Source organism: Pseudorca crassidens, chromosome 9, assembly GCF_039906515.1.
Source record: "Pseudorca crassidens isolate mPseCra1 chromosome 9, mPseCra1.hap1, whole genome shotgun sequence".
Taxonomy (NCBI): domain Eukaryota; kingdom Metazoa; phylum Chordata; class Mammalia; order Artiodactyla; family Delphinidae; genus Pseudorca; species Pseudorca crassidens.
Genome location: NC_090304.1, coordinates 51,622,447 through 51,637,297, shown reverse-complemented (window position 1 = coordinate 51,637,297; position 14,851 = coordinate 51,622,447). Strand labels below are relative to the sequence as shown.

Below are 14,851 nucleotides of genomic sequence, written 5' to 3'. Positions count from 1 at the left end.
ATAATTTACTAAAGCTATAATTGGTCATTCTTTGGAGGTTGCTAGGGAAACAGCTCAATTTGAAAACTAGATAATAAAGGGAAGAGGAAATGTTTATCCTGCCTTATACAAAATGTACCTCAAGGTAACTAAATAATTGACTTGGAAAGTTTTTCTTATGGAAGTATTCCAGCTAATGAATGAAAAAGGAATGATAGAATTCCTTGAAAAAGTGATAGAAAAAATAGAAAAATCTCTAGTTTTTGTAACCCCTAATATGTTTAGGCATTTATCATCATAGGTCTGTTCGATTAGTTTCCTAGGCTGCTGTACAAATTACCATAAACTGGATGGCGTAAAATGACCGAACTTTATTCCCTCTGAGTTCTGGAGGCCAAAAGTCAGAAATGAAAGTGTCAGCAAGGCTGCACTCCCTCCAAAGGCTTCCCAGGATAATCAGTTTCTTACCTCTTCCAGCTTCTCATAGCTTGAGACATTTTTTGGTTTGTGGTCACATTACTCCAATCTCTGTCTCTGGTCTCATTGGCTCCTCTTCTGTCTGTGTTTTCTTCTGTTTGCCTTTTATAATGACATCACTTATCATTAGATTAAGGGCCCAACCACAGAATCCAGAATGACTTCCTAATCTCAAAATCCTTAACAATTACATCTGCAAAGGGCCTTTTTCCAAATGAGGTAACATTCACAAGTTCCAGGGATTAGGACGTGGACATCTCTTTTGGGGGGCCACCATTCATTCAGCCCACTACAACTGTTAATATCAAAAAGAGACGAGTCAGAGGCAAGCCTCTTCATAGAAGTAAACACCACCTTGTCAAAAAATAAAACAAAAACCTAAACGCAAAGAAGCATCAACTTACAGGACACACAAGAAACAGAATACTGCGAGGATGGAGTCAACAAAACTCAGACTGGGAAACTCTACAAAACAAAAACTCAGTTTCTTCAACAAACAAATTGCAGGGGGTTGGGGGTAAGGGAGATGGAGGAAGAAACCTATATATGAAAACAAACCTAAGCAACATCATCCATTTGCACTGTGGGAACCTTACTGTGATCCCGATTTGTAAAACTTTTTAAAATATGGAACAGAAATTTGAACATTTACTGGTTGTTGTATAATACTTTTTGTAAATTTTAATATGGATATATTTTTTAAAGTCTTTGTCTTTTAGACATTACACTGAAATATTTATAGATGAAATGATATGTCTAGGATGTGCTTCAATATAATTGGGATGGGGGAGGAGCAGGTAGGTTTATAGATGAAACAAGAATTTGTGTTTTTGGAAGTTGGGTGGTAGGTACATGGGGATACATTATTCTGTTCTCTCTACTTTGAAATGTTCCGTAACAAAAAATTAAAAATTTAAAAAGGTTGATACTTCCCCCTTGAAAGAAAGAAAAAGAGGAAAGAAAGAAAGAAAAGGAAGTTTGGTTTGTGGTGCTTGAGAGGATAGGTTTAGCAACTAGAAGGATGATCCTCTTAGCTTTTTTCTGCATGGTGACTAGTGAGGCTGTGTCTCAGGGCTGTGTCAAGAGCTTTCACAGGGGACTTCCCTGGTGGTGCAGTCCTGTGTTCGATCCCTGGTCCTGGAAGATCCCACATGCTGCGGAGCAACTAAGCTACAACTACTGAAGCCCACGCACCCTAGAGCCCGCGTGCTGCAACTACTGAAGCCTGCGGGCCTAGAGCCCATGCTCCGCAGCAAGAGAAACTACCTCAATGAGAAGCCCACACACCGCAACGAAGAGTAGACTCCACTCTCCACAACTAGAGAAAGTCCGCGCGCAGCAAGGAAGAAACAACACAACCAACCAACCAACCAACCAATAGTAAAATAAATAAATAAATAATTTTAAAAAGAATAAAAAAGAGCTTTCACAGCTACTCTAGCTTAAAACTGGAATCCAGGAAAAGAAAAAAACACATTTCCCTTTGAGAATATGCTTATTCAGCCAGCCTTTCATGACCATATTTTGTCAACCACTCCTTCCTCCATCCCACCCCTTCAGTCTGGATTAAATAGCACCATCTTTTGTGCTCTCCTAGTACGTTCTACATACTTTGATAAGGTATTTTAATTGTGTAATCTGTTTAGTTCTCCCAGTTTCTAGATTATAAATTCCTCGAAGATATTAACTTTGTTTATTCATATTTATTCCTCTGTGTATTCCCCCTCTCTGCTGCATTTAACATTAGGCCTGGTAAGCTCTCTCAGTAAATGGTTGTTGAATGGGGGTGGGGGGTGCAGAGGAGCAATAGAGAATTGGGTTGTGCTGGTAAGTAAAATGCAGAATATACCTCCTACTTTCTCCATCTCCTGAATGAATTCTTTTCCCAGGACTACTAAAGTATAGCCACAGAGCTGCTTTAAACTTTTCTTTCTTCTGCCCATCCTCTGGCAGAGGTGCTAATGAGCTGTAATATACTACAAATGAATGAAGAGTTAAGGGTAAGCAGTGTAGCAAAATAGAAAATGGGTTTCTGCACAATCACATGTTGCTGATTTCCACTCTTTCCCAGAGTATATAATACAATGAATTCTTTTTAGATGACTGTCTTTCTGTGCTATTTGTTTTGTTACTTTATGTGTATTAGAATTCCCCTTCTTTATAAATTACTTTCTAGTCTGTCTTCTTGGTATGCTTTAAGATGGTAATTAGAATACAGCCTCCTTAAAAGGTGGCAAGAAGTACTGGAAAAATACTATTTTGTGTTATGTATAAGGTTATTTGGCAGTTTCCTAGTAGATGGCAATCTCCATAAAGCAAACTTCAAGAGGCCTACAAAACTTTAGAACTGGGAGAGACCTGACAAACTAATGTGCTTCCCTATTTGCACCTCCCACCCCCGACACCCCCCCACCTCCCCACACGCCACACCCCCACACCCCCACCCCATGTTCAAAAGAATAACATTTTGTGTAATAGCCATCTTTTTGTAGTCTTAAAGTAGTGCATATTGTCTAGTCCCCAAATCTGGGCTAGTTTCTAAACTAGTACTTTCCATGCTTAGATTCTTGAGAAAATGGGGCACAAGGATAACAACTATTATCTAAAATGAAAAAAAAAATTGTAATTATAATTTCTTTTTGACCACGTAGTACTGGATGATTGCTCATTTTTGGAAAACAGCAGAATAAAGCTTAAACTTTGAAACACAATTATTGAACATTTTAACCTTATTAAAGACTTAAAGATATTTTATTTTCTCTTTAGGTGGTACGAGACTATAATCTTCAGCTGTTCTTACAAGAGAATGCTGTATTTCACAAACCCCAGCCCTTCCAGTTCCAGCCTTGTGACAGTGATACTGTAAGGGAATTCCAGATTTTCATTTCATTTGTCTTTAAGCTATGTTTGTTCTTAAATAACTACTATCCTTGGAATAGACAGACAAAAACTGAGTGTATCTCAATATTATAACAAAACTGTGAGGATGCAGAGAAACTGTGACATTTCTTCTTTCTAAAATGTGACTAACACGCCCAGTATCTTTATGCTAACAACTTTCTGCTTAATAGGGTTAAATCATAAAACAAGTTACTGGAAATCTGAAAACTGAACTGAGGGAAAAAGAAAAAAATACTCAATAAATTTTTTTCAATTCAAATGTAAATTACATACTTTCTATTCATGAAATTCTTCACATGCATACCCTTCCAAAGAAACCAGTGGTTAAGTTTTAACCAGAATAGAATTAATAAATAGAATAATGAATATATGCATACAAATATTTTTACTGGTTTTATTAAAAATTATAGACCCTTTATAATTCCTTTCAGATTTCTTAGAATGTTAAAGTATTAACACAAATGCCAAATTGGCAGTGTTTAAAAAACAATCATTAATCATACATTTTTATCCTTGAGTTTAATCTATGAAAAATGATAGCCATTTTTTAATTAAAGAAAAAGAACCAGAATACTAATTTAATGACATTTTTTGAAAGGTATTTAACTTCTACAAGTTGAGAAAGCACATGTTGGCATATCTAGCACATTCTCTCAATGCAGGCAAACCAAGAGGGAAGTCAAGTTGTATTGGTAAAGTCTGTTGGTAAACCTAGAATCAAAACCAGGGGAGTTTATGGTATCAGAGTTTAATGGTATCAGTTTAATAGAAACCTTTGCTGGAGATATCTTCATTACTTTTCCTACTAAATTTTAAGTAGCCCTGTTAGTGGCTATATAAAGAAATGTAGGAAATCAGCATTTCCCTCTAGATTTATTAACCCTTGCCCTTTATAGTAGCGCCTTTTTTTATCGACCAGCTTTTGCTGAATGACTCGGAGACATTGTCCTGAGGATACAGGGTATGGACAAGTTTGCCAAGCTTGACTTAAAATTGTGACTAATTTGAGATTATTTTATCTTTGCCCATTTTCCTCAGGAAAATCAGAATAATAGTGACTCTCATCTCACTCATCCAAAGCCCAATGACAACCTGAAATCCTTCATTGTTTCTGAACACTGTGCTAAATGTTCTTAGCTTTGTGTCCCTGTTTGCCTTAAAATTCTAACTCTATGCTGTTTTCTGTCCTTGTGCAATCTGTACTGGGCAGAGTTTAAAAGCTGCCCAGCTGGTGGATATTGAGCTCTCCCCTGTCAGTGCTCTGAGAATGACCATAGCTGAGGTATATGGGGGTGTGGGTCAAGGGTGGGAGGGATGGGGTGTGTGGGTTTGCATGCTGATGAAGGGTGGGACCTGGTATTGGAATGAAAGTTATAAATATATGTGTAAGGGGCTACTGAATGCATAAGCTGGGGCTTTCCTTTTTTCCCTTATAAATTAGGGATTTCTTTTCCTCTTTATAGTGAAAAGATTGAGCTTTTCATTTGTCATCTTGTCTGAAGCACCTTAGTTTTCCTCAGCAGGAGTGCTGGAAAGAACCTTAGAGCTAACTTGCCTTTGTTAAAGAGGAAACTGAAGCCTAGAAAGGAAGAGAGACTTGTCCAGAGTCATACAGTGAATTAATGACACATTAATGTCTTGATTGCAGTTTAATGTTCTTTCCACATGCTACTCTGTTTTCTAAGAAGAAATGTTCAGCACTTGGGGAGCAGTTAATTTTTTCATAATGGAAAAAGATAAATGCTCACACATTTGTAAAAATCATCCCAGATTGTCAACCACTGAAAAAGTCTTTAGAATAATCATTTTGAAAATGTTTTTACCTGTAAAATTTGTTGTATGTACTTTTTGTTTTGTTGTAGATTAAGTATTCTTACTGCTCACAAAGAGTAAAATCCCAAATAATTGTTTTTACTCAGTATGGACTAGTACTGTTCTTTCATATGAGAATGGAACCATTGTTTACTTGCTTTTCTGGTTTCCTCTTGGAAAAGCCTGTCACGGAGAGTGCCAGTCAGTGCCCCATTAACTTACTCCTCCTGCCGGGGAAATGCAGGGCATGTAGGAAGCACTAATTGCCACTATCTTCTGTCGTATTTCTGAAATTGCTATTGTTACTATCCTATTTTGGAGCATATTTTAATTCAACAGACACTGAGTCCCTACTGCATCTGAGTGCCAGTCATTCAGATAGAGGCTGAGGATAGCTATTACATGTTAAGAGCCTGGACTAGATGAGCTCACTGACATGTACACAAATAAGTAAAATATAATGAGGTAAGTGCTGTATATGTTAGAGTGCTCCTGCTGTCCATTGATGGATACAGTTAATGCATCCTGATGTAGTATAATTTTTTTTTTTGCGGTATGCAGGCCTCTCACTGTTGTGGCCTCTCCCGTTGCGGAGCACAGGCTCCGGACGCGCAGGCTCAGCGGCCATGGCTCACGGGCCCAGCTGCTCTGCGGCATGTGGGATCTTCCCGGACCGGGGCACGAACCCGTGTCCCCTGCATCGGCAGGGGGACTCTCAACCACTGCGCCACCAGGGAAGCCCTGATGTAGTATAATCTTTTTACAAATTTTTTGAGGCACATTTACATATCATATAATTCACCCATTTCAAGTATATTATTCACTGATTTTTAGTAAATTGACCAAATTGTACAACCATCATCACAAGTAAGTTTTAGAACATTTTCATGACCCCAGTAAGATCCCTCACGTCCGTTTACTGTTAATCCCTATTCCCATCCCCTGCCCAGGCAACCTCTAGTCTATTTTCTTTCTCTATAGGTTTCCGTTTTCTAGAAATTTCGTGTAAATTGAATCATACAATATGTGGTCTCTTATGTCTTGCTTCTTTCACCTAGCGTGTTTTTGAGGTTCATCTATGTCTTAGAATGTATCAGTAGTTTGTACCTTTTTAATTACTGAATAGTGTTATGAATATACCACATTTTGTTTATCTGTTCATCAGTGATAGACATTTAGGTTGTTACCCACTTTTGGCTATTATCAGTAATGCCGATATTAACATTTGTGTACAAGTCTTTGTATGAATATGTTTTCAATACTCTTGAGTTGCTGAGTCTTATGGTAAATTTGTTTCACTTTTTAAGAAATTGACAAACTATTACAAAGTGGCTACCATTTTGTGTTTCTACTACCATTGTATATGGGTTCTTGTTTCTCCACATCTTCACTTCCATTTGTTATTGTCTCTATCTCTTTGCTTATAGCCATCCTAGAGGATGTGAAATAGTATCTCATTGTGGTTTTGATTTGCATTAACCTAATGACTGATGATGTTGAGTATCTTCTAATGAGCTTATTAGTGATTCATATATTTACTTTGGTAAAATGTCTATTCATATCTTTTGTCTTTTTTTATCAGATTGTTTGTCTTCTTAGTATGGATTAGATCTTGAAGATGAATTGAAATTTACTTTGCAGTGATTGAAAAACAACATGCCAGGAAGTGAAAATAACAATTGAAAATAATAGGTGAAATTCACTGAAGATTTGTTTCATGCTAGATATTTTTCTAATTGCATTGCCTGTATTAACTCATTTAGTCCTCTCAACAATCCTATATTTTAGGTTCTCTTTTTAGTCCTCATTTTATAGTCGAGGAAACTATAGTTAAGAAATTTGCTCAAGATCACTCAGCTAATAAGTGTTGGAGCCAGAAAAGCTTGAAAGTGCATCACCTGTTGAAATAGCAAGGAGGTTTGGTATGGTGAAGGTGTTGAACAACACCATAAATGTAGGTTGCAACCAGATTTTGTGTATGAGTTTTACATATGGTAGTATATGGAGAACTATGGAATGTTTTCAAGTAGGACAGTGATATGATAATTGCAGATGGATTCCCCCTGCGGGACAGTAGTGTTCCTTAATTTTATTTTGGATTTTATAATTTATATTAGGAACTTTGAACTCCTTATGGATTTAACACCTTCATTTTTCACTCAATAGATATCTATTGTGTATAATTTGTATATACCCTTGCCTTATATAGAGATGAGTAGTCAATAAATATTTGATCTAGATTTAGGTAAGATGCATTCAGGAAAGCCATAGGACTTTTAAAGTCACCACCATGATTAAATTTAACTTAATTTTCTTCTGAAGGTTTTCATATATTATCTTAACATTTTTTAAAAAAACTTTTTAATATAACCCATCTCAAATTCCAGTATTTTCCCTGCAAAAGTCAAAAATGTCCAGTTGAAAACATACAGTCACAGTATTACCACTGGAATTTAATTAAGAGTTGAAATTATTGCACTTCTTCTTTTTGTGGCTTATCTTTTTTTATCTGTTGGTAAATCAAAATTCCTTTTCATTTTATTTTAATATATGATTATTTTGAGTCATGTTTTAGAATGATATACCAAAAGGAACTGGCCAAAATGATTTTATAAGGTCACAGTTATCTATTCTGTGCAGCCATAGAATTAAATTAGGAATCTTAGTTTAACCATAAGATGGTTACAAGTGACAGTGATCAGTGGCAAGTTTCATCTAATGTAGTAATTTAGTAGCTGGCTCATGGTTAATACTGAAATATTTCCATGTCTGTATTTCCATATAGAGTTACTGATTTCTAAAGTATCCTTTCTTTATTCTTCTTTATATCTTCTGGTATCAGATGATACCAGAAAGTCAAAAATCTTTCTAGAAATAGTAAAGTTCACCTTTCTTCACTGAAATGAAGGTTTTTAATACAAGATTGTTCTGAGAAGGATATGGAATGTAGCCTAAAATTTTTTTTAAATAATTTTTAAAATTTTATTATTATTATTTTTTGGCTACTTTGGGTCTTTGTTGCCACATGTGGGATCTTTGTTGTGGCATGTGGGATCTTTTTTAGTTGTGGCATGAGGGCTCTTAGTTGCTGCATGCGGGATCTAGTTCCCTGACCAGGGATGGAACCCAGGCCCCCTGCATCGGGAGCGTAGGGTCTTAACCACTGGACCACCAGGGAAGTCCCAATGAGAGAATTTACATTTATCAGGCTCTCTATGTTGAAGAGTCATTCAGCTGTCACATGGGTCATACTTGTATTAGAGATTCATACAGGTGTTGTACAATGAGAAATCATGGGCTTTGGATTCAAATCCTGGCTGTGCTGTGTGCTAGCTGTGTTTATTTATTTATTTACATCTTTATTGGAGTATAATTGCTTTACAATGGTGTGTTAGTTTCTGCTTTATAACAAAGTGAATCAGCTATACATATACCTATATCCCCATATCTCTCCCCTCTTGCGTCTCCCTCCCTCCCTCCCTCCCACCCTCCCTATCCCACCCCTCTAGGTGGTCACAAAGCACCGAGCTGATCTCCCTGTGGTATGCGGCTGCTTCCCACTAGCTATCTATTTTACATTTGGTAGTATATATAAGTCCATGCCGCTCTCTCACTTCATCCCAGCTGACCCTTCCCCCTCCCGGAGTCCTCAAGTCCATTCTCTAGTAGGTCTGCGTCTTTATTCCCGTCCTGCCCCTAGGTTCTTCATAAACACATGAAAGAATGCTCAACATCATTAATCATTAGAGAAATGCAAATCAAAACTACAGTGAGGTATCACCTCATACCGGATAGAATGGCCATCATCAAAAAATCTACAAACAATAAATGCTGGAGCGGGTGTGGAGAAGAGGGAACCCTCTTGCACTGTTGGTGGGAATGTAAATTGATATAGCCTCTATGGAGAACAGTATGGAGGTTCCTTAAAAAACTAAAAATAGAACTACCATATGACCCAGCAATCCCACTACTGGGCATATACCCTGAGAAAACCATAATTCAAACAGAGACATGTACCACAATGTGCATTGCAGCTCTATTTACAATAGCCAGGACATGGAAGCAACCTAAGTGTCCATCGACAGATGAATGGATAAAGAAGATGTGGCACATATGTACAACGGAATATTACTCAGCCATAAAAGGAAATGAAATTGAGTTATTTGTAGTGAGGTGGATGGACCTAGAGTCTGTCACACAGAGTGAAGTAAGTCAGAAAGAGAAAAACAAATACCGTATGCTAACACATATATATGGAATAAAAAAAAAAAGTTATGTGTTTATTTTTATTTACATATTTATATATATTTAACCTCTCTGATTCAGCTTCCTTGTATGAAATGACTCTATTGAGTTTGAAAATTAAACTTGACTCAGTGCCTTGCACATAGTAGATAGAAAATAAATGTTGACAGCCTTTTTTTTTTTTTCTATCCACAAGACAGGCATATTTCATTTTTTTAGGTTGTGCCACTAATTACTATAAGAAATACTAAAATATCAAATATAGAAGACATTACCAAGATTATAAAATATTGCAGTCATGGCCCCCAGTTCTCAACTCCCTTACTGAGTCTATCACTGAAAGTCCCTTGGGACTTCTGCTCTCCTATTTTATTCTACAAGGCACAACTCACCAACCTCTCAGCAGTTTTTAAGGCTAAAAGGCAATCTGTGTGGAATAACGAGTAGCCAATAGCTAACGATTACTGTCCATTCTTATTCTTCTTATAAGAACATGACTTGCCTTGCTCAGCATCTCTCTGCCCTGTATACATCTCAGTGTGTCTCCCTTCCATTACCAGAACTAGTGATGTGTACCCTTAGGGAGCATTTCCTCACATCCTGTGAAAAAGGGCAAGGTCAACCTGGGATGGGAAATAATACGAGAAACATGCACGTCCACAAAACTTAGGTAAGTATGACCTATACAAGCAGGAAAAACTTAAGGAAACGTTTCTCTCAAACTTCCTGGTGGGGATGAGAAGACCTTTTCCTCTTACCTTCTCTGAACTGCAAATAATAAGAACTTCACGTATAATGCTAAAAGAAAAGAGCTGACATTAAATTTCCAACATATGATCTTTTCCTGTTATTTGAACTGCTAGTTCTGATATTTAATTCTGCCTTCTATAGATTAACAGTTATATTAAGAAGACCACTTGCTGCAATTAGGATTTTGCACATTAACGTTTCACTTACGTGGGGCATTTTATGCATCTATTTAAAAATAAGTATTTAGCAAAAATGCCCTTGTCTATAAAAGACTATATGGAGTCAATATATCATGCAGAGAATTTACCTGAAAATTCTCATTGTTACAAGTGGCTCTTTCTGTTGATGGGAATCTTATATTGCATATAGCATTGGCTCATCATCATGAAAGCATTGTGATAGAGAATTTATGAAAAATCCTCCTGTTGGGTAAATAGGTACCATCATCTTGTACATATACTGGCAACAGTATCCAAAAATGGAAGACCCTGATTATAGACATGTGTCACTTTCTAGAATCAGCAGTACCTACAGTCAAGTGTTCAAAGGGGTCTGTCCTAAGTTCTAGAGCCTTTCAAAAAGGACTTAGTTTTCACAGAAAACTTACCATCTATATAATAAATCTTTCTCCCAGTCTGGTGCCTTTTCTAGCCATTGAGAGGAATCCAGAGCTTTCCATAGATGCCTTGGTAACGTACTGACATGCAAGGAGCCTGGAAGTTCACTTTTTTTTTTTAATATACCTTGTGATTATAGCTCTTAAAGCAAAGTCTCTGTTAGAGCTACCAAACTAAAGGTATACTCCTCCTGAGGTTGTTCCATCCAGTCATGCCTCTACATACGTCTAGAGAGTACCAGACACAAGGTTTTTTTGTAGTCTTTTGTTTTCATGTCAGGGACATATTCTCCTTTCAGATTTACCTTTGATATTCTAAGCCAAGACAAGAGAAGGGTATTCCTTTTTCAGAGTTCTCATTAGTTCCTCAGCCCAGCCTTACTGTAATTGTATATCCTCTTCCTCAGTTGTCCAAGGTTTTCCAGAAATGTTCAAAAGCTCAAGCAGCATTAATTGTCTTCTAGTTTACTCCCCTGAGAGACAAGGCACACTCAACCCAGTTATCCGGATGAGTTGCCACTTCTCTTCTAAGTGAAAGTGCTGCTATCCAAGCATAGTTAAATCAGAATAAGTTAAATTATGTCTCATGAGGAACACTGCTACACTTCTCTCCACAAAATATGTGACTTAAAGATCCACGATCTCGGACTTCCCTGGTGGTCCAGTGGTAGAGACTCCGCACTTTCACTGCAAGGGGCACAGGGTTCGATCCCTGGTTGGGAAAGTTCCACATACTGTGCAGTGTGGCAAAAAAAATAAAAATAAAAGATCCACAATCTCCTATCAAAAGCTTTCAGTCAGTGTGTCTCAAAATTTGGAATCTTTCAGGTTTTAGAAAGGTAATCCATCTGTCATATACTGTGTAACACCCTGAGCAGGGTGTATGGAAGTACTCAGTGATCAAACACAGCATCTTTGCAATAAAACATTTGAATATTCACATCAAATGAAATAAATAAAAACTATAAATAACCTCTCTTTAGTTCAATTCAAATTTTAGCTCCAAACTTACCAAAAAGAAAAGGAAAAAAACTTAATGATTTTCAGAGCGTTTTGGATTTCAAAATTACAGGACTGTGAACTTGTATAAACATGAGTGCTAAGAATATAATAGCCTACGAAGATCCAGATGCTTTTTACTTGAAGAGGTCCTTCTGAGAACAAATAATAATTAACTTTATTAAAATAATTTACAGTGTAATATTAAATTTCATAAAGAATAAGCTGGATCAAATATTTAACACAATACATCTCTTATCTACCAGTAAACAAGTAGTGCAGATCCCTTGAATGAGGGTTAATAAGATTGTTCCTGGCATACGATATTAGCATGACAACCCTAACATTATCTTTCTTGAAAATGGATTGGAATGCTAGTATTTTACTCTGTTAGTGGTTTTCATTCATCATACATGACCATCTCTTTTCCTCTCTTTCAAATGGTTATATTTTGGTTACAGACTTGAAAAATAATGACTATGTTTCTTGTGTGAAAATCAGCTTTTCTATCCCTACTCACTTTGTCCTTCTGCGTGCAGGCTCAGATATATGTCTGAACCTTCTATACCCTTATGCTAACCTTAAAATGAACTGAAATCATATCTTTCTCTAAGGACAAAACAGTTAAGATGACTTAAAGACTAATATACCAAGAATATATTGGAATGAGCGGGAATTCCCTGATGGTCCAGTGGTTAGGACTCCTCACTTTCACTGCCAAGGGCCTGGGTTCAGTCCCTGGTCAGGGAATTAAGATCTCGCAAGCTGCACAGCCAAAAAAAATAAAAACACTGTAGTGTAGTTCTTTAAAGTTATTTAATAACTGTGAATTTTGAAGACTATTTTAATATTACTTTCTAAAAAGATTTGTAATTTTTAAAAACAACATTGCTAGGCTCTGAAAGCCTTCCTAAACTCTTGAAAGAGTTTGGCTTTTGTTTTTCTAAAAACAAAATTAAATCAAAAGATGTCTCTTCTTTTCTTTTGTTTTTGGCTGCATCATACGGCTTTCGGCATCTTAGCTCTCTGCCCGCCTGACTAGGGATGGAACACATGCCCCCTGCAGTGGAAGTGCGGAGTCCTAACCACTGGACCACCAGGGAAGTCCCTAAATCAAAAGATGTCTTAACATTTAAGTAAAAGCCTAGACAAAATTTCATTGAAAAGAAATTTGTATTTTAGCAATGTCTTTTTCAATATTACTCTCTCTATCTGTGTTATCAATATTGGCGTTAGATAAATTGAATAATTAATGAGACAGTATGGTCATTTAAAAATAGCAAGGAATCTCGAGAGGTCTCAATACAAGCTCTAGATCCAGCACTTACTGGCTTAGTGGCTTCAGAAAGGCACATACCTTTTTTGAGCCTAGATTTCCATACCTATAAATTGAGAATAGTACCTATTAGTATTGTTTTGAGAACTAAATGTATGTAAAGCAGTTAGCACAGAGCTTAAATAGTCAATAAATGATACCCCTTTTTAAAATTAACATAGCTTTATAGTTTTCTAATTATAAAAAAGCATATGGCTTCCCTGGTGGCGCAGTGGTTGAGAGTCTGCCTGCTGATGCAGGGGACACGGGTTCATGCCCTGGTCCGGGAAAATCCCACATGCCACGGAGCGGCTGGGCCCGTGAGCCATGGCCACTGAGCCTGCGCGTCCGGAGCCTGTGCTCCGCAACGGGAGAGGCCACAACAGTGAGAGGCCCGCGTACAACAAAAAAAAAAAAAAAAAAAAAAAAAGCATTAAAAAAAAGTTTTCACCTGAACCCTCACTGTTCAGAGGTAACCACTGGTAATATTTTGGTCAATATCCTTCTGAACATCTCTCTGCAGGTACCTACTTACATAGATGCGGATACACAACTTTGTATAAGTAGATTTAAAATAGACTTGAGGGTTTCCCTGGTGGCGCAGTGGTTGAGAGTCCGCCTGCCGATGCAGGGGACACGGGTTCGGGCCTTGGTCCGGGAAGATCCCACATGCCGTGGAACGCCTGGGCCCGTGAGCCATGGCTGCTGAGCCTGTGCTCCACAACGGGAGAGGCCCATGTACGCAAAAAAAAAAAAAAAAAATAGACTTGAATTTAAGCTTTTTTTTCTCATTCAGTAGTATATCATAGATACCTAATATTTACATTATCTATACTCCCTAACCATCTCAGAAATTTGACATCCTGACCTCCCGTCAAGTGGTTTGTCTTTATGTTTTTCATTTCCAGTACCTCCTAAAATTATGTCATGAATTTAAAATTCCAAGTAAATTAAAAATATGTTTTAAGAATATTTTTATTATTTTTACAGAGGCTCTTCTGTTCTTGAGTTAGGCGAGGCTCTCAGATAATGCTAAAAAGAAATTTGGAGCTCAGAGCAGTAGCAGTAGAATAGCAAAATTTCTGGGTCTCTTATCCAGAGAAACACACTGTTCCCTCTGCTTACAGCCAATGCGTGAGCCTGTTTGTTCTCCTAAAATTAATTTCAGCACTGGTAAGGATCTGAGGTTTCATCTCATCTTCAGATGTCTTGATTTTCAATTGAGAAAGCTGAGGCCCAGAGAGAAAGTTAAGTACATTACCCAGGATGACACAGCTAGATTTCTTTGGGAAGTAAATATTATATATGTACAATGTAAATGTATTTGAGGAGTAAATGTACTTCATTTTTAATGGATACTTTTTTTTTAACATCTTTATTGGAGTATAATTGCTTTACAATGGTGTGTTAGTTTCTGCTTTATAACAAAGTGAATCAGTTATACATATACAAATGTCCCGATATCTCTTCCCTCTTGCGTCTCCCTCCCTCCGACCATCCCTATTCCACCCCTCTAGGTGGTCACAAAGCACCGAGCTGATCTCCCTGTGCTATGTGGCTGCTTCCCACTAGCTATCTGTTTTACGTTTGGTAGTGTATACATGTCCATGCCACTCTCTCACTTTGTCCCAACTTACCCTTCCCCCTCCCCGTATCCTCAAATCCATTCTCTAGTAGGTCTGTGTCTTTATTCCCATCTTGCCCCTAGGTTCTTCATGACCATTTTTTTTTCTTTAGATTCCATATATATGTGTTAG

General features: G+C 37.3%; 1 protein-coding gene across 4 annotated transcripts in view; it reads left to right on the top strand.

Moving 5' to 3' along the window:
* FCHSD2 (FCH and double SH3 domains 2) overlaps positions 1 to 14,851 on the top strand; it is a 292,291-nt gene that overhangs the window by 220,290 nt on the left and 57,150 nt on the right. For 2 of the 4 annotated variants that reach the window (XM_067750246.1, XM_067750244.1), the window contains exons 10-11: positions 3,223 to 3,318; positions 4,568 to 4,639. In XM_067750246.1, coding sequence (XP_067606347.1) covers positions 3,223 to 3,318; positions 4,568 to 4,639 — 168 coding nt within the window. The remainder of the gene's footprint in view (positions 1 to 3,222; positions 3,319 to 4,567; positions 4,640 to 14,851) is intronic. The other 2 variants (XM_067750247.1, XM_067750245.1) reach the window with 1 other exon arrangement.